General features: G+C 41.9%; 1 protein-coding gene across 1 annotated transcript in view; it reads right to left on the reverse strand.

The window, feature by feature from the left end:
* glis3 (GLIS family zinc finger 3) overlaps nucleotides 1–19,846 on the reverse strand; it is a 554,300-nt gene that overhangs the window by 157,141 nt on the left and 377,313 nt on the right. The window contains exons 5-6 of the mRNA XM_067983286.1: nucleotides 11,361–11,522; nucleotides 8,113–8,223 (exon numbers count right to left, since the gene is read on the reverse strand). Of these exons, the coding sequence (XP_067839387.1) occupies nucleotides 8,113–8,223; nucleotides 11,361–11,522 (273 nt within the window). The remainder of the gene's footprint in view (nucleotides 1–8,112; nucleotides 8,224–11,360; nucleotides 11,523–19,846) is intronic.

Genomic DNA, 19,846 nt, shown 5'->3' on the forward strand with positions numbered 1-19,846 from the left:
AGATGTGACATATTTGGATTTTCAAAAGGCCTTCAATAAGGTACCATGTAGTAGACTCACATGGAATCAGGGGACAGGTAGCAGAATGGATAGCAAGTTGGCTACAAAACAGAAAACAGAGAGTAGGAGTTAAAGGTAGTTACTCAATCTGCCAAAAGGTGGGAAGTGGTGTTCCACAAGGATCGGTGCTGGGACCACGGTTGTTCATCATTTACAAAAACGATTTGAACTCGAGAATCTGAAGTACAATTTCAAAATTTGCAGATGACACAAAATTGGAGGTCTAGTTAATATTGAGGAGGACTGCGACAAAATACAGGAAGACATTAATAAACTTGCAGAATGGGCGTGTAATTGACAAATGAATTTCAATAGAGATAACTGTGAGGTATTACATTTTGGTAGGAAGAATAAGAAGGCCACATACTGCTTAGAAAATAAGAGGAGCAGAGGGATCTGGGGGTACAGATACGCAAATCACTGGAAGTAGTGACATAGGTTAATAAGGCCATAAAAAAACAAACCAAGCCCTGGGGTTCATTTCTAAAGGGATAGAATTGAAAAGCAGAGAAGTTATGTTAAACTTGTATAGAACCTTGGTTAGACCACACTTGAATTACTATGAACAGTTCTGGTCTCCATATTATTAAAAGATATAGGGGCACTGGAGAAAGTGTAAAAAAGATTTACAAGGATGATACCAGAGCTATACCTATTGGGAAAGATTGAACATGCTGGGGCTCTTTTCTCTGGAAAAGACTGAGGGGTGGCCTGATAGAGGTCTTTAAGATTATGAAAGGGTATGTTAGGGTAGATGTAGAGAAGATGTTTCCACTTGTGGGGGAGACCAGAACTAGGGGCCATAAATATAAGATAGCTGCTAATAAACCCAATAGAGAATTCAGGAGAAACTTCTTTACTCAGAGAGTGGTTAGAATGTGGAACTCACTACACAAGGAGTAGCTGAGGTGACCAGCATAGACGAATTTAAGGGGAAGCTAGATAAACACATGAGAGAGAAAGGAATAGAAGGATATGCTGATAGGGTTAGATGAAGTAGGGATGTTGGAGGCTCATGTGGAGCATAAATACAGGCATGGACCTTTTTGGGCCGAATGGCCTGTTTCTGTGCTGTACATTCTATGTAATTCTGCAATAGATTTCAATTACATATCCTGTCACTTCCAGGAACCATTTTACAGATCATTTTCTCTTAAGGAAACCCATCAACCCCTCTGACCCCAAATACATCAGCCAAAAAACTTCAAGAAATCTCTTCCACATAATAGCTTACCTTTAATGCCCAAGTATGATGGGCAAATCTTTAATTGAAAACTGTAAATTCTTTTAATTCTGCTCTAGGCCCTCATTTACATGGAGGATACATGCTTAGTTAAGCTCTCTCACATTCTGTGATCACTTTTGTGGCCATAATTGCTGTTAAGTGGAGGCTGGGTTATCCGCATCCTCTTGCCCTGAATTCTGCATGTATACCTGGCTGAAAATGGGAATATGGTTGTGTACAAGAGGAGAGGATCTAAAACCAGTGTAACTGGTTTCATTTCTACTACCATTCCGCCCTTTTTGAATCAGGTCACTACAACCAGTATTAGTGCCAGGAGCAAAATAATTTTAACAACTGAGATCTGTCACTGAAAAAATTGGTACCTTAGAGCAATATCTAGATACTTTCTTACATATACAGTAACAACAACTTGCATTTATATAGTGCCCTTAATGTAGTTAAAACGTCCTAAGGCACTTCAAAAGATCACTATTGAAGGGATTCGCAAAATTTCACATGTTCCCCCCACCCCGAAGATTTATTGGAGTTATTAAAGAAACCCTGGTGTAACTGTTTTAAAAAATCCAAAGTCTCTCAAAATGGCTGCAGTCAGACACATGGCCAAGGACCGGCAGATTTGAAATTGCATTCTCAACAACTCGGCAGGCTTCGTGTTTCAGACAGGTTTCTTTAAACAATGCAGCTGCATTCTAGCCCTGAGGCAAGCTATCAACATGGCCGGCCAACACATCAAAATTCGAGCAGCAAGTGATCGCAGGACAAAAGGTGAACCATCAAGGTACATTCGGAACAATGGTAAAGCAGTTAGCGAACAGATCGATACAGGAAATGGCCATTAATGTAAATGGGCCAGAGATGGGGTCCTTTGTCTTACGTTTCGTGCTTAAATCAAACAATGAAGCAAGCTGATAAGGTATGAAAAAAACCTGTTACCAAGAGGGTATAACTGGGGCTGCCCAGTATCTCTCTCTAGCTGCTCTCTTCGCCTGGTGGCCGGGGTCCTGCTGCTCACTAGCTCAGACTTGAGAAGGAAGGCCATCCAGAAAAACCTCGCAAACGCAGCAGAAGGCCAGGCCTTTTTCATCTGTTTCACCGGTGAGCATTAATTTTCTGGCCGCCACAAGACAACCTAGCATAAGTGTAAGGTTGGGGGTTAAGGGATATTGCTAAACTTGTGATTTTAGAATTTTCCCTCGATGTGTCCGTTTCTTTCAACCCGAGAAGTGTAAGACTGTATTACATCCATAGCGATTTCTTTATCTTCTGTATTATACTGTTTACCTTGTAGTTTTAGTTTTCTTATTAATAAACATTGGTTTTCCTTGTACCAATCCACTGGTCTGTTTGTCTGTCTTTGTTACCACTCGATAAGTCCTCAGCTCAGAATCAGGAAGGGGTAAGCGATTCGCAACCGCACTGCGGGCAGGGCAGCTCAGGAAAACATAACTGGCTGACCTATTATAAGCCCGAGAAACAGTAAAAAAGAAACCCCTTACACTATCAAACACAATTTGACACTGAGCTACATAAGGAGATATTAGAACAGGTGACCAAAAGCTTGATCAACAAAGTTGGTTTTAAGGAGCATCTTAAAAGAGGCGATAGAGGTAGAAAGGCAGAAAGGTTAAGGGAGGGAATTCCAGAGCTTAGGGCCTAGGCAGCTGAAGGCACAGTCTCCAATGGTGCAGCAATCAAAAGGGGGATGCACAAGAAGCCAGAATTGGAGGAGTGCAGAGATCTCGCACAGTTGTTGGACTGGGGAGGTTACCAGAAGTAATTATACTTTGCTGAATATCAGCTGTGCAATTGTATAGTTATTTTCTATTTCAGACATTCATGATTATATCATATGACTCAAATTGCAGTGACATTGTAACACGTATTATTCTGCAGTGTTCCTGTCCATGTGACTCATTCAGTATTGATGTAGACTTTTGTTCAACTGAATAGGTAGAAAAAATAATATATTGTGATAGATAATGGATACCAGGGAGTGGTTACAAGATTGTAATCTCACTAAGAGGTTCAGACAATGTCATAAACTATTAGAGCAGAGCAATTTACAACAATTATCTAAACCCTAAAATGAAATTACAGCCCTGAAATTACACTCATCCATCTGTATGACATATACTACGGAGTTCATTGGGGAAAGGATTAGTTTGTTTTAGTTTTTTTTTTAACTGGCAATGATTGTCATAGTAGATGCCAATGGTCAGTGTGCTTTGGTTATTGAATTGTGATGCTGTCATCTTGAAGGATTAATGACTGTGCTGCAATATTTGATTATTTGAAAATGATGTTTACTTCATATTATCAAGGAACTAATGCCCCTTATAACTTACCTGTGTGTAGCCATTTCACTTTGGAGTTGAAATTGCTGTTTGGAAATTTTACCAACAAAAGTAGGTGCGAGTATAAGTGGAACACTGCTTCATACTCATAACATTTTTGTTAAAATTGGCAAAGGAATTTCACTTCCTTTGTTTCCAAAGATTTTGCATTTAACTCGGGTTTGCAATTTTCATTGGTCCGACATGCATGGCAAGTTTTCAGCTCACACACCATGATGTTGAAAAACCACCAATTCCACAGTAATACATATCGTCGGGTATCAGGCATAGTCCATTACTGTTGACACTATACAAAAATACACAATATAACAAAACTAAAACAATTTAAATACTTCTGCTCAGCCTGTTTTCCATTCTTCCCCTTTTCTCTCTTATTTTACTTTCATTATTTTAACTTTATTTATAATTACTATATCTATTCTGATTGTAACCATTTTTCTTTGTTACACAACTGTCTTCTACTGCCTTCCTGATCCAACTGTAGCATAGGCCCTGCAGCCAGCTGGGACAACATGACTGCAAAATGGATGTCTGAATCATATATTTTGTACTGCATTATGTTCTTTAAGACTATTGTCCTGATTATTACCTTTATGTGACCTTTCATGATGAGCCGATGAGATTCTGTTAAGCTGGCCAATATGTTGCTGTGTTACATGTATTTTTCTGATAAATTGAAAATTCTTTTGTTGTTGATATGTAAGTATTAGACAATTGAAACTTCATTGTCTGGATATGAATATAACAATAACCTCACTACCTTACTTATGTCTGTAGCAAATGTGTAGAAAACAAGGAAATGGTATATATAGGTGTGATAAGCAGATGGCCTTGTGGTTATGGTGGGAGCAAGATTAAGTCACAAATTTGCAAGCATTTCTCCAAATAAGCAGAGCATGAGGAGGGGGTCCATAGTCAAGTCAAGACAATTACATTTCCAGAGTTGTAAACAAGTTGGATATAAATAGAGGTAGCGTAGGTACAGTTTGTTAGAAGAGACTCAAGAAGATATTGTGCTGAAGCCATTGTATTTCTGTTCTCCAGAACGAGGTAAATACTTTTTCTGTATTTGGCAGTGCTGCTAATAAAGTCATTGAAGACATTTTGTTGTGTGAGCTTGATTGTCTGGGTGTCCGCTACCATAAGACTCCTATCATTAGAGTCAACACTACAGTCCATTTTGGAGGTGGGACTAACTTTCCAGCACATTGGTCCATGATTAGCTAATTACTGGCTCTTAAGACTCATTTTTAGCCAACTGTCAGAAATCCAAAGATCGACCTAGTCATGGACGTAACCAGGTAAAACCAGGGAGAACTGCTGCTTGATTGGCGACCTGATTAGTGGCACATAAGGCCTAATCATGCCCAGATGAGATAACTCGTCTGCAGCACAGTGGACTGCTACAGTGCTAGAGAGAGGCACCATTACAGGCACATTCTGTTACTATAGGTCTGCATACTAAAGCACTCTGAAGATTTTGAGGGTGTGATCCATTCTTAATCCCAATTTATATTTACAAAATAAGTATTGAATGTGGATTTTCATTTCAAAATGATCCACATGAGAAAGTTCTTGGGAGATTTCATTATGGTTGGAAACTTTGAATCCACACTAACCGGAAGACTTGTATTTTTAAATTTTGTTTTAAAAACTTATTTTTGATCTTGAAAGTGTCAATTTCTGACAAAAGAATGGTTTTAGAAATACTGTCAAAAAACATTGAGTAATTTGTTCAGCAGCAAACTGTGATGTGAAAGTTGACATAATGGGAGTAATTTTAACCCCCAGGATGGGTGGGCGGTGTGGGGAGGCGGCGGGCCTTTCCAGCACTGCTTGTAGCACAGGTGGAGCCGAGCAAACCTGTTAATCTCCCTGCAATTGGACCCCGACAATGTTCCCCCCACCCCTCAATGTCTCCGACCCCTGACCCATCTCTCCGGTCCCCCAACTGATTTCTCCGGGCCCCCTCTGATCTCTCCGCCCCCCCCCCCACGATCTCTCCAGAATCCGACAAACTCTCCGGCCCCCCGATCTCTCTGCAACCCCCCACAATGTGTCTGGACCCCTGACCGACGTTTCCACCCCCCCCCCACCGATGTCTCCGGCCTCCCCAATCGATCCATGCACCCCCCACCCCCCTCAATGTCACAGACCAACTGCCCATTATACATCCTGTCTGATTTTCCCTTCCCTTGACTTAAATGGAACAGGAATTCATGCGTTGGGGATAATGGGTGGCAGATCTGCTACCGCCCGTTACACTCCCGCCCACCCCCCACTGCCGGAGTTGAAAGTTCTGGTAACAGTTGTTAAAATCTTTTTCCAATTTTCCTGAACCCATTTTTGTCCAGGAGCAAGTCTCAGAGCAGACCAAACCAATATTCTCAAATAAATGGTCTGTTAGTACTTTCTACTGTCATAGTCATTAAATGAGTTTGTGATATTCAATCCATGACAGTTCCACCATCTAATAAGGAATCCATTTCTTATCAAGATGTTAAAAAAATAATGGGGTCAATTTTAACTCCCTAAAATCATTGTTAAAGGGGCGGTAATGGCCCCAAAATAGAGTTGGTAGCCTTACTGCCCTGTTAACTCCAGTGATGTGGCCAGTGATATTTTGAAAGGGGCCTACAACTGGCTGTGTAAAGCGCCTGTTACAAGTGGTCGGCCCCTTTTCAATATGCAAATCGGGGTCCCGTGGCATATATAGGACCCCGATTGCCACTTTCAGACTGAACTAGTCGCAGCGTGCACTGTTCACTCTCCGATCAGGTCTACGGATGATGGACTCAAAGAGGTCTCTGAAAAGGTAAGTTTGAAATTATTTTTGTGGAGGTTATGGAGGTGGAGTGCCCCTCCGGGACCCACAAAAATACTGCGAGCTGCTGCTGGCCTGAGCTCAACCGCTCAGCCCCACCAACTCCTCCCTCCCAGGACCTTCATGCAGCTGTCATTGGTGTCCCAGTCAGCCTACATTCCTGTGGGCCAAAGCTGACGAACTGCCTTGGGGCGCCCATTTGATGTCCGCAGTTTGCTGGCCCAATTCAAATGAGACCCAGGCCTCAAAATCCCGCGGACACTTCACCACGGGTACAGGTGACCAGTCGGTGTGCTCTGCCGGTTGGCCGCCCAGAAGTCACAATGGACTCCATTATGTGTGTGAGATACTGGTGAATGTTCACATGACCTTGGCGCTAGGAAGGTCATACAGCTGATAGAGTGGGCAGGAAATCGTACTGGAATGGGTCAGTAATGTTACCCCTCAGACAAGCAAATTCTAACATACGGCAGTTAGTCCACGGAAAGTCTGTGCAAGGCATTTTGTTGGAAAGAATTATCTTTTTTCACAAGTTGATTCTTGCCGGCATTGAGACAAGAGGCCAGATAAGCATAAAAACTTTATAGGAGAAAGGAAGTCTTACCGTTGGAGTGCAGTATGAGTCTTGTACAGTAGTCCCATGTGCTAACGCTAAATTATTAGTCAAATGATAAGTGATGTGGTGAGGCAGTGCATGGGGCCTGGTTCTATGTGCACTAGCTGCCATCTAGTACCCAACTCATTCTTTATATGTGATGTTGGATAATGAGCAGACTATTTGACGGTAGTTTGGGAATGCAGGGAACTGGATCCTCATACCTGTGCACTTTCTAGCAGGTGTCACTGGATCATGACCATTTGCTGGAAGCTGGGCTGATTTTATTCCTTCCCTCGCTCAGGAATGCTGAAACCAACTGTATCATTCCTCCACAGCCCTGGCTAAGATCATTTAATTTAGCATGGACCAAGGATTGAACCTGGACCCTTGTGGTCTGTCTGATTCAGTTCCACACTGAGGAATGTGCTTACCAATTGACTCATGGGAAGACATTCTATCCATTCTTGCATGTTAGAGCACCATCCATCCTTTCAGTCTGAAACCCGTAGTCTTACATTCAGATTTAAAAATTCTGGAACGTTGCTCCATACTCTATTGCAGCATCCAAAATTACATTAATTTCAGATTACGGCAATCACAGGCCGTCAGGTAAGATTGGTTTTCCCTGTCGGATCCATGTTTTTTTGTTTGCCCTTTACATTACTAAGGATTCAGTAATGCTGAATTAGAAATCGATTAATCAATTATCTTTCTAGCACTGACTGCTTTCTACGACTGACCTAGCAATTTTAAAAAGGCTAATTACTAACTTAAATAATGAAATAAGCCGATTGGAATCATTGTGGCAGTTCTTATTTCCTTTTTATTTTATATAGCCAGAGCTGTGCATTTATCGTGTTCCTGAATAATTAGGGTCATAAATTCAAGACTGAGGGTATGCATCTTGTGTCCAAAGTATTGTTAAACTTTGAAATAAGAACTAAACTTTTACTAAAACAAGAGAATCAACATTTTTTGTTGTTCCCGTTCCATCACAGTTCCTTTTTTCAATTCCCCCTAATTAACTCACCTTCTTTCTAGCTTGCTGTTCTTTTGTGGAATGTGCCTTCACGTGCTTTCGGAGGGAGCTTGGGTCAGTGTACCGTTTAGTACAGCCTGGAATCTGACATGCATACGGTTTCTAAAACAAAGAGAAAACAGCACCCGCTTTAGTACAGTGAAGGTTGGTTTGGTGTGAGGTTTCTAACTGGGAACTGGTCAGGAGCGTTTCGCTGTACTGTACGCTGATCCGATCTCAGACTAATCAACTTCACCTGGATCTAAAATACACTGGAGTCAGGCATGCAAGACCTCAAGTATAGGTCAAAGGTTACTTACAAACACCCATTTTCAAAGAGCGAATAATTTAACAATACACCTCATATGGCTGTATGCTAACCATTGAACAGAATGACATGCATTCCCTACCAAAACAAGCTTGTTATTAAGATTTGACTAAATTCTGTTCTTTTGTACCTTTTTACCATTTTTGTGACTTTAATTTATTTTTCAGTGAAAGCTTGCAGATGACTTCTGTAATTATTGTAATTATATACTTACAATTATTTCAGCCCCTGAGACTCTGCGGCATAGTCAGAAACGATTAGCAACAGAAAGCATTTAGGGTTTCAGCTCAAGAAACAGCAGAAAGGTCCATGTAACAGTATCTGATCACTATGAGAAAAAATAAAATCTGCTAGAAAGACAGAAAACAAAGGTAGAAGTAAGAAATTAGTTCTGACACACACAGAGGGTTTAGAATGTTGGTCATGTTTTTCCAAGCAATTTTGTTTAACTCATTAACTACTACAGTTGACATGTGGCATAGCAACAATTTAAAAGGGAGTAACTCCATGGGTAAGTACTATCTGCCAGCTATTACTTAAGGAGGAGACTAACTTTATGAATGAGTATAATCATTATTAGTTACTTAAGAGGGAGAGTAACTCTATGGATGAGTGCAATCATTATTAGCTACTTAAGGGGGGAGGGTAACCCTTAATAGAATCTTACAGCACAGAAGGCCGCCATTTGGCCCATCATGCTTTGCTGGCTCCTTGAAAGAGCTATCCAATTCGTTCCACTCTCCCGCTCTTTTCTTAAAGCTCTGCAATTTTTTCCTTTTCAAGTATGTACCCAATTCCCTTTTGAAAGTTATTACTGAATCTACTTCCACCACCCTTTCAGGCAGTGCATTCCAGATCATAAAAACTCGCTGTATAAAAAATATTCTCCTCATCTCCCCTCTAGTTCTTTTGACAATTATCTTAAATATATGTCCTCTGGTTACCGACCCTCCTGCCAGTGGAAACAGTTTCTTCTTATTTACTCTTTGAAAACCCTTCATAATTTTGAAAACGTTTATTAAATCTCCCCTTAACCTTCTCTGCTCCAAGGAGAATTATCCCATCATCTCCAGTCTCTCCACATAACTGAAGTCCCACATCCCTGGTACCATTCTAGTAAATGTTCTCTGTACCCTCTCCAAGGCCTTGACACCCTTTCTAAAGTGTGCTGTTCAGAATTGGACACAATATTGTGTCGAAGTACCATCAATTTTAGATACTTAGAGGAACGTAATTCTACAAAGACTTGAAAAATTTGGGCTTTTCTTGTTAGAACAATGCAGATTATGGTGTCATATGATAGAGCTGCTTAAAATTATGAAAGGATGGGACAGGATAGATAGAAGCAGACTGTTTCCAGTAGTTAAGAGGTCTAGAACCAGGGGGCCATAGATATAAGATTAAATGTAAGAGATTTAGAATAGAGAGCAAGAGAGACTTCTTTACACGGAGAGTCGTGAGGCTGTGGAATTCACTTCCAGGGTTAATGGTCGAGGCAGAACCTATGACAATATTCAAGATTAGATTGGATAGATAGATGAAGCAAAAGGGAATAGGATGGGTAAATGTGACTAGGGCTATTTGATCATGTGGAAGGTAAATGCTGACATGAACTGGTTGGGCTGAATGGCATGTTTCAGTGTTGTAGCTTCTATGTATATCTACAGTTAACTCTACTGGCAACCAGCAGCAATTGAATAACATAATCCCCTTACTCCCTTTTTGTACTTTGGATCTTCCACAATTTTCTCACATATTTCTTCTGTCAGTGATGCAGTGTAAAGATGTCAGATGTCTCTATATTGTAGGCTGATCTGTACTGATCTTTACATCAAGGAGATAGGAGGTGAAAATGGTCAGCGCAGGTTCTGAACATGGACTCAAATGAAACGGGCAAGCAAGGCAAGGTAAAAGTACTTTTTGTGTTCCTGTGTTCTTAATTATTACTGGAACTGAAATAATTAATGTTAACAAAAGAGATGGAAAGTTGCGTTGGAGGTCATGCACCCAAGCCTCAATAGTTTACATTAACAAATTTGAGGAAAGTGCATGAATTCCATAATGAGCAAAGAATTGGACTCTGATAAACTGGGTCCATCTTCATTTTTCTGGACCAGTATAACAGCATCACTACCCCAAAGACTGCTTGAGTTCTCTCTCTTGTGCTCTGTTACATTTGGGAACATAGTCTAGAAATTACTGTTGCTGACTCTAGCGAATAAACAATTAGAAAATTTGTATGGCATTCCTCATTACACTATTTTAACACATGCATTAACTCTTTATTTTAAAATAGCAGAGAGAAGAATCTCATATGAACACATTAAGTGCCTGTCTGCTACATTCTCAGCGGAGTTTCTGAAATTATATCTCTTCTCCAGCATGGACTGAATGGGATGAGAGAGAAAATTCTCTTAATGTGTTCAACTCATATGAAATGCCAAAAGCTAAACAAGTTTCAATGATTGATTTGAATAAGTTTGAACCCACATAGTAACAGACGAAAATCATTAACTGTTACCAATTATTTAGTGAAATGGTAGCACCAAATAACATTAAAATAATCAATATGCTATATGTTATATAGTCTTAAAATTATTTAAATCTACCTTGTTAGTACTTGCTCAAAAAATGTTTAACAAAATATTAACATGAAAGCATTTTATGTCATATAGATATGTTATTTCTTGGTCAATAAGCAACAGGAATTATAATAATAGTAACAGTGATTCAGGGCCTTGCATGTGTTAATATTGCTGTATTTTAGGTAACACATTACGATTATGAAGAGGTTGAAGAATAAATTAAGAGGCAAAGCCAGAATTATAATATGACAGGATTTTTTTTTGAACTGGATTACAATTATTCATATAGTTTGAAAGATGTTATTTTTTAATAATCGAGTGTTGATTTCTGAATTAGAGACTCTTACTGTATCTAGATGTGTTCTCTGGTGCTTGGCGCGGTCACTTGAGTTGCTAAAGGCCTTTTGGCAGCCTGGATGCTGACAAAGGTAAGGTTTTTCCCCTGTATGACTTCGTAGATGAATCTTGAGATTTTCCAGTCTTGAAAAAGCCTTATTACAGCTTTCAAACTACAGGAAAAGATGTGAGAAACCGTTGTTAGAAGGCTAGGATACAAATTTCTATCATGAAATGTATGTGTTCTACGACTACAGACTTTCAGTTCTGATGAAGGGTCACACCCAAGACATTAATTTCACATAGTGACTGACCCATTGCGTATTTCCAACATTCTGGGATAGAGTTTCCGCTCGATTGCGCTGGTTTTATCAGCGCAATCTGACCGAACCAGCGCAAAAGATTGCAGAATTTCTATTCCCACTGGTGCATGGAAGATTTTAAGTTTGTGATTATGCAAATGCACTTTAGCGGAAACTTGAACTGTAACCGAGCCAGCGCAATTTTCAGGCCCAATTTGTGCCCAAAGAGGAAACTCTACCCCTTTATGTTTTACTTCTGATTTCCAATACCTGTAGGGTTTCTTTGTATCTCGACTCACTTTCCATAATAGGTTTGTTTGTTTCAATTGCCTTTTTAATGTGAATATCTGAGTTGTCTTGTTAAAAATATTTTCAAAATCATGGCAATATTACTGAATATATCGGCTATCAATTTGATTACTTCTGATTTTTTTAAAGCTGCTGTTTACATTTAATAAATGTAACCAATCTATAGATAAGAAGAATCTAAAGAAGCCTAGTTGTAAAAACAATGTTACTTCTCATGCCATCCACCCCAGAGATACTTGACTTTATTCAGAGGGGATATATAACAATGGGCCGGATCATGCTGGAAAAATAAAGGTGTGTTAACGCGCACAACTTGCTGGTCAGTTTACGCCGCTCTGCCGTTTGCTTCGCACAAACGACATCTCGCCCTTCGTCTCCCCGTTATTTTTAAGAACTTGCCGGTTTGCACATTAGTTGCCCATTAAACTCGCCAGTTAATTCTAGTAATTAATAGCGTAAGTACCTTTCTAATGATGTGATAATTGTTAATGCAAACTTTTTCTTATTTTTCCATTCTGTCTCTTTTTGCTCTCTCTCTTCATCCAATCTTTCTTTCCCTCTCTTTGGGCCCGATATTAGGAGGGCGGTGGGTTCGCAGCGGGGGGTCGACTGGGCGCGTGCGTAACGCGCCCAGTGAAATCGGGGTGCTCCGCACAGAATTGCAAGCTAATTGGATCCACTTACCTGTGCTTCTGGGTTTCGCGCTGGAGAGCTGCGCAGTGGGCGGACTACGCAGCATAGGCTGTCAGCAGGAGCAGCCCTATTTAAAGGGGCAGTCCTCCACTGACAGATGCTGCAGGAAATAGGAAAAATTACAGCATGGAGCAGCCCAGGTGGAAGGCTGCTCCCAGTTTTAATGATACCTCACTCCAGGTATCATTGGATGGGGTGAGGAGGAGGGGGAGGACAGAGATCTTCCCCCCGGCGGGCGGGAGGAAGTGGCCTGCCTCTGCCACCAAGAAGGCCTGGCTCGAGGTGGCAGAGGAGGTCACCTGCACCACCAACATATCGCCCACCTGCATACAGTGCAGGAAGCACTTCAATGACCTAAGTAGGTCAGCCGACGTGAGTACACTTTCTCTTTCCCCTACACTCCGTCTGCCACATCACCGCCCCCACCCCACATCTCCTTCTGCACTGCCAACACTACTCTATAACATCACTCCTCACACCCACTCAAACCTCATCCTCATCTTACCTGCACTTACTCACCTCACCAGTACTCATCCTGCTACTACCACTCAACCCAATCCTCATACAATCTCATGGCTCTATCTCATACTCACCCTCTCATGCATCTCTTTCACGGTCAGCCTCACTCAACCTGCCACTACCTGTGCTGCAGCCACAGGGCATGCATCACATATGTGCAGTAGGCAGCGTAAGGCAAACGTGTCATGAGCATGAAGGGGACACACAAGGGTGTTTGAGGGTTTGTCATGGTTTTTACTTATATTTGATTTCTGATCAACTCACATTACATATTATATTGGCACCAATACTGCCACATCTTTGCGAATCTTTGTGCAATAATGCCCTTTCCTGAGGATCACTATGAAGACCCACAACTGATGCCACCCATTGTGTCACTGCAGAGTGGGTGTAGGTGTATTTGCAGGGCTCTTTTGTGCAGACGACTGAGAGACGTCGGCAATGTCCCCAGTGGCACCCTGGAAGGATGCGGAGGAGAAGTTGTTGAGGGCAGTGGTGACTTTGACAGCAACAGGTAAGAAGATGGTGCTCGGGCCAGCCGGGAGCAGCTCGGCATGAAGGAGGCTGCAGATGTCCACGACTACATGTCGAGTGACTCTGAGCCTTCGTGTGCACTGCTGTTCAGAGAGGTCCAGGAAGCTGAGCCTCGGTCTGTGGACCCTGTGGCGAGGGTAGAGCCTTCTGCGACGCATCTCTCTCTGCCATTGCCCTCCCTCCTGCTGTGCAGGTGGATGTGTCACAGCACTGTGTTGTGGAGCTCCACGTGTCAGAGGTGGACGGCGTGGCCGGCGAGGCTGGTGATGCTGTTCGTCCTCCGAGGAGATCATGACTGCAGCTATGGCCGCCCCCATCTGGAAGATGTACATTTGAAGGGGTCCGCAAGGTAGGTACATGTATCTGGACACCAGGGTAAGTGTTCACGTTTGTGAATTTTATTGTTCGGAGGAGGGTGGTGGAGGCCAAATTTTGTCCCAAGTGACAGAGTGGCCTCCTGCAATGAGTGAGGGTCTCCCCCCCACCCACCCCACCACCTGTCAAATGGACCTTTGCAGCGGCCTCAGGCTGATGGCTGCAACACGTCCATTTCAACTGGGAGTATTTCCCCCAGTATGGGAAAAAGTACCAGTTGTTTGCAAAATCCCACCCCTCCTAAAATGTCATGTTAATCAGGTCTCTAAACGACCTGAAATACCTTAATGATTTCTTTAAGTGGCACCCCGCCGGCTTTAATTGCTGGCGGGAGTCCCACATGCGGGGGCTACGCGCGCATGTCAGCGCGTCACTGGGGAACCTGGAAGTGGGTGGATTGGAGCCGGGCTCCAGACCCGTCCCGGGAATCCCAGATTTTCGCAGTCCCAGCAACGAACGCACCCGCTCGGGGGTGCGAAAATCGAGCCCTTTATTTCTCTTTCAGTACCTGACCTGACTAATTCACCCTATTTCCTTCTCCGTCATTCCTCTGTTGCTTTCTCAATCCTTGAATTTCATTGGTTAAGGAGATACACTGTTGGTCCCATCGTTTACCAAGGTCCCAGATGTCCAGTTATCAGCTCGCACTTCCAGCAATTTGTAGTGGAAATACTTTTCGAGCTGAAGGGTGAGAGAAAAAGTCTAACTACGGGGACACGCTGTGAGATGCCCCGCTCCAGCAAATTCTGGGCCACCAGAGCAAATTTTACATTTGCACTTCAATGATTTTTAATATTCAACAAGTTGATGAAAAAAAATGGCAAAGAATCTATTAAAGCTTGAGCAACATGGGAGGCATTTATCGAATGCATTCATTACCTGCCTAGCTTTTCTGATCAGCATAGAAATCAAAGCTTGCAGTTTTGTCTTCCTCATCTACCCTTGGTGACATCATCCACAAACATGGGGTCAACATTCACATGTATGCCAAAGATATCTAATTCTACCTCTCCACCAACTCTCAATTCCTCCACTGCCTCTACTGTCAGACAGCTTGTTTGGCAACCAGTCTTAGATAAATTGCTATTTCCTCCAGTTAAACATTGGGAAGGCTAAAGCCATTATCTTCGGTCCCTGCCACAAACTCCGTACCCCTGCCACCAATTCCATCCTCCTCCCCGGTTGCTGTCTCAGGGTGGACTAGACCATTCACAACCTTGACATCTTGTTCAACCCCAAGCTGAGCTTCCAACCCCATATCCTCTATACAAAGGCAGCTTACTTCCACTTCCATAACATCGCCAGACTACGCCCATGCCTCAGCCTATCTGCTGCTGAAACCCTCATCCACGCCTGTCGCTTCCAGACTCAGCTATTACATTGCTGTCCTGGCTGCCCTCCCATCCTCCAATCTCTGTGCACTTCAGCTCAACCACAATTCTATCGCCCATATCCTAACCTGCACTACATCCTGCTCACCCATCACTTCTGTCCTGGCTGACCTACATGGGGACCTGGTCTCCTAATACGTCCAATTTAAAATTCTCATCCTCATATTTAAGCCTCTTCATTGCCTTGCCTCTCTCTGTCTCTGTAAACTCCTCCAGCTCTGCAACCCCATCAGAACTCTTTGTTTCTCTGACTCCGGCCTCTTCTGCATCCTGCCCTCCCTTCGCCCCACCATTAGTAGCCGTGCCTTCAGCCGTCTAGCCCCATGCTCTGGAATTTCGTCCCTAAACCACTCCACTTTCCTCTTCTCATTTAAGAACCTCCTTAAAACACACCTCTTTGACCGAGAATCCTATGCAATGTTTTCCTCAGAGGAACATTAATGAACTATTTTACAGTGAAATTCCCTATTAAAATATTAAGCTACTTTTTGCTGTGATTATTGAGCAGAGACTTTTTTTGCATCGTCCATTTAGAGTTAAACCCAAATATATCTGACTGATATGACAAGAAAACAGTTTGCACAAAATATTTGTGTAGTGTAGTGACAAAGGACACAAATGTACTTTTAAAAAATGTAAAAAAAGAAAATGGTTCCAATTAATAGAAATGGAAAAATATTCTGGAAAAGTGTGAGGTAACAAAATCAGTTATGTGTGGAATTTACTAAATTCTGCTGCAAAATTCCTGTAGTTATTTGGAAGTAATATTTCGATCAAGTTAATTAGGCTGGGAAAAGTAACAATTGTGAATGCAGAACATACAATAAATCCAAATATACAAGCATACCCTTGTGATTTAGTGGTGCTTTATGTTGGCTTATTAACACAGTGCCCAATGGAGGGGTAGAACACAGAAGATTAGTTCCCCAGAGAAAGGGAAGGAAAATTAGAGGGTGAGTGAATCTGTGCTACTCTAACATGGCTCCTGGCAGCTAGCTAAGGAGCATCATTGGCAGAGGAGCTGGTAGAAGATCACCTGTTCGTTCTCTCCAATTAGGGAACAGTCTTTGGTGGAGAAGGGAAGGAACCTATAGGAAAAAAAGGAATGATGGGGAAAATATAAAATACATTTAACTTACTTAAACATTAATTTGTCTGTCGTAGGCAGCGGATAGTCACTGCTACGTGACATACATGGTGCCAGGTTTACAAATTTAAGCACACTCATCAGTATTGTGACACCAGTAACATCAGCCAAATATTGACAATTTATCATGCTGTCCTTTTCTGATAAATTACAGCCAAAAGATTTGGCTTTGTAGCGTGTAATCAGTCATTATGGTTGTAATAATTCTGACACCATTAGCTAGAACAACATAAACTATTAGCATTCATTTGTCACAATCCCCTTTTATAATCTACATTGGCTGTATATCAAAACTAATACTTTTAAATCTATCAAATGTAGCCTGTAGCATAAACAAGCCTGTCTCTAAATGATGCATATTTTGTGAATTGAAAGAGAACTTAAATAGAAACGTTTTGTTGTTGCTATCACATTTATTTATTATGGTATTGAAAAATTATACTGCAATCTTTCTGTATACAATAAGTCTAGATGGAAAATTGAAGATCACCAAATTTGCACATATTCAAAAGGTATCAAAAATGAATTTCCTGGTTTACTTGTTCAGGCCTAATAAATATATCGTGAAGACCCCTGGATATGGCTGATATCCCAAGAGTAGGTTAACCCAATGTTTCAAACCCAGGATAGTGACAGACACCCTCTCATGCTCAGTGGAATCAGCTACTTCCTTATGTGGTCTGAGAATCTTACTTCTTTAGGAGATGACTGACTTATATCTACTTGTAGAATAGTGTAACCCAGGGATGTAACAATGGCATACCCTTGTGATCTGGACCAGATACTTGTGTCTTCAATCTCTCCGAAGGCAGGTTAAGCCTTGATACAAACTGTTAAGCTGCTATATCCCCCATCAGGTGAACATACAGAACAATAGTTATGATCGTTATGATAGTTATTTCCAACAATAAGTACGGTAGCATAGTGGTTATGTTACTGGATTAGTAATCCAGAAGCCCAGACTAATAATCTAGAGACATCAGTTCAAATCCTGCCACAGCAGTTGGGGAATTTAAATTTGGTTAATTAAAAAAAAAATCTGGAATAAAAAGCTAATATCAGTATCAGGTGATAAAGAAACTACTGGATTGTCGTAAAAATCCATCTGGTTCACTAATGTCATTTAGGGAAGGAAACCTGCTGTTCATACTGTCCTGCTGGCCATATGTGACTCCAGACTCACAGCAATGTGGTTGATTCTTAACTGCCCTCTGAAATGGCCTAGCAGGCCACTCAGTTGTACAATCCCGCTACAAAAAGTCATAATGAGAATTAAACCGGACGGATCACCTGGCATCAGAACCCCAGGCACCGGACACGACAAAGGCAAACCAAGCCCAGTCAACCCTGCAAAGTCCTCCTCACTAACATCTGGGGAATTGTGTCAAAATTAGGAGAGCTGTCCCACAGACTAGTCAAGCAACAGCCTGACAAAGCCATACTCACAGAATAATACCTTTCAGCCAATGTCATAGACGCCTCCTTCACCATCCTTGGGTATGTTCTCAAAGCCCTTCAACCAGACTCACCAGAGATGGCGGCACAGTGGTATACAGTCAGGAGGGAGTGGTCTTGGGAGTCCTCAAGATTGACACCAGACCTCATGAAGTCTCATGGCATCAGGTCAAACATGGGCAAGGAAACCTCGTGCTGATTACCATCTACTGCCCTCTCTCAGCTGATGAATCAGTATTCTTCCATATTGAGTACCACTTTGAGGAAGCACTGAGGGAAGCAAGTGCACAGAATGTACTCTGGGTGGGGGACTTCAATATCCATCACCAAGAGTGGCTCGGCAGCACCATTACTGAACGAGCTGGCTGTGTCCTGAAGAACACAGCTGCCAGACTGGGCCTGCGGCAGGTGGTAAGAGGACCAACACAAGGAGAAAACCTATTTGACCTTGTCCTCACCAATACACCTGTCGCAGATGCACCTGTCCATGACAGTATTGATAGGAGTGACCACCGCAGAGTCGTTGTGGAGACGAGGACTCAATAAAATTACCATAAGTAAAACAACAGTAATGAAGAAAATAATAGCACTAAAGAGTGACAAATCCCCAGGACAAGATGGTTTCCGTCCCAGGGTTTTAAAGGAAGTAGGTGAGCACATTGCAGATGCCCGAACTATAATCTTTCAAAGTTTTCTAGATTCAGGAACCGTCCTTCTAGATTGGAAAATTGTACATGTCACTGCTTTTTAAGAAAGGAGAGAGAGGGAAACCAGGGAATTATAGACCAGTTAACCTAACATCTGTTGTGGGGAAAATGCTGGAGTCTATAATTAAGGATAGGGTGACTGAACACCTCGAAAATTTTCAGTTAATCAGAGAGAGCCAGCATGGATTTGTGAAAGGCAGGTCGTGCCTGACAAACCTGATTGAATTTTTTGAAGAGGTGACTAAAGTAGTGGACAGGAGAATGTCAATGGATGTTATTTATATGGACTTCCAGAAGGCATTTGATAATGTCCCACATAAGAGACTGTTAGTTAAGATAGAAGCCCTTGGAATCGAAGGAAAAGTACGGACATGATTAGGAAGTTGGCTGAGAGAAAGGTGACAGAGAGTAGGGATAATGGGTAAGTACTCACATTGGCAGGATGTGACTAGTGGATCTGTCTTGGGGCCTCAATTATTCACAATATTTATTAACGACTTAGATGAAGGCACAGAAAGTCTCATATCTAAGTTTGCCGATGACACAAAGATTGGTAGCATTGTAAGCAGTGGAGATGAAAACATAAAATTATAAAGGGATATTGATAGATTAGGTGAATGGGCAAAACTGTGGCAAATGGAATTCAGTGTAGGCAAATGTGAGGTCAACCACTTTGGACCAAAAAAGGATAGAACAGGGTACTTTCTAAATGGTAAAAAGTTAAAAACAGTGGATGTCTAAAGGGACTTAGGGGTTCAGGTACATAGATCATTGAAGTGTCATGAACAGGTGCAGAAAATAATCAACAAAGCTAATGGAATGCTGGCCTTTATATCTAGAGGACTAGAGCAAAAGGGGGCAGAAGTTACGCTGCAACTATACAAAACCCTGGTTAGACCGCACCTGGAGTACTGTGAGCAGTTCTGGGCACCGCACCTTCAGAAGGACATATTGGCAGTGTAGTTTTACTGGAATGATACCCGGACTTCAAGGGTTAAGTTACGAGGACAGATGACACAAATTAGGGTTGTATTCTCTAGAGTTTAGAAGGTTAAGGGGTCATCT

The sequence above is a fragment of the Heptranchias perlo genome, chromosome 4 (assembly GCF_035084215.1).
Source record: "Heptranchias perlo isolate sHepPer1 chromosome 4, sHepPer1.hap1, whole genome shotgun sequence".
In the NCBI taxonomy this organism is placed as follows: domain Eukaryota; kingdom Metazoa; phylum Chordata; class Chondrichthyes; order Hexanchiformes; family Hexanchidae; genus Heptranchias; species Heptranchias perlo.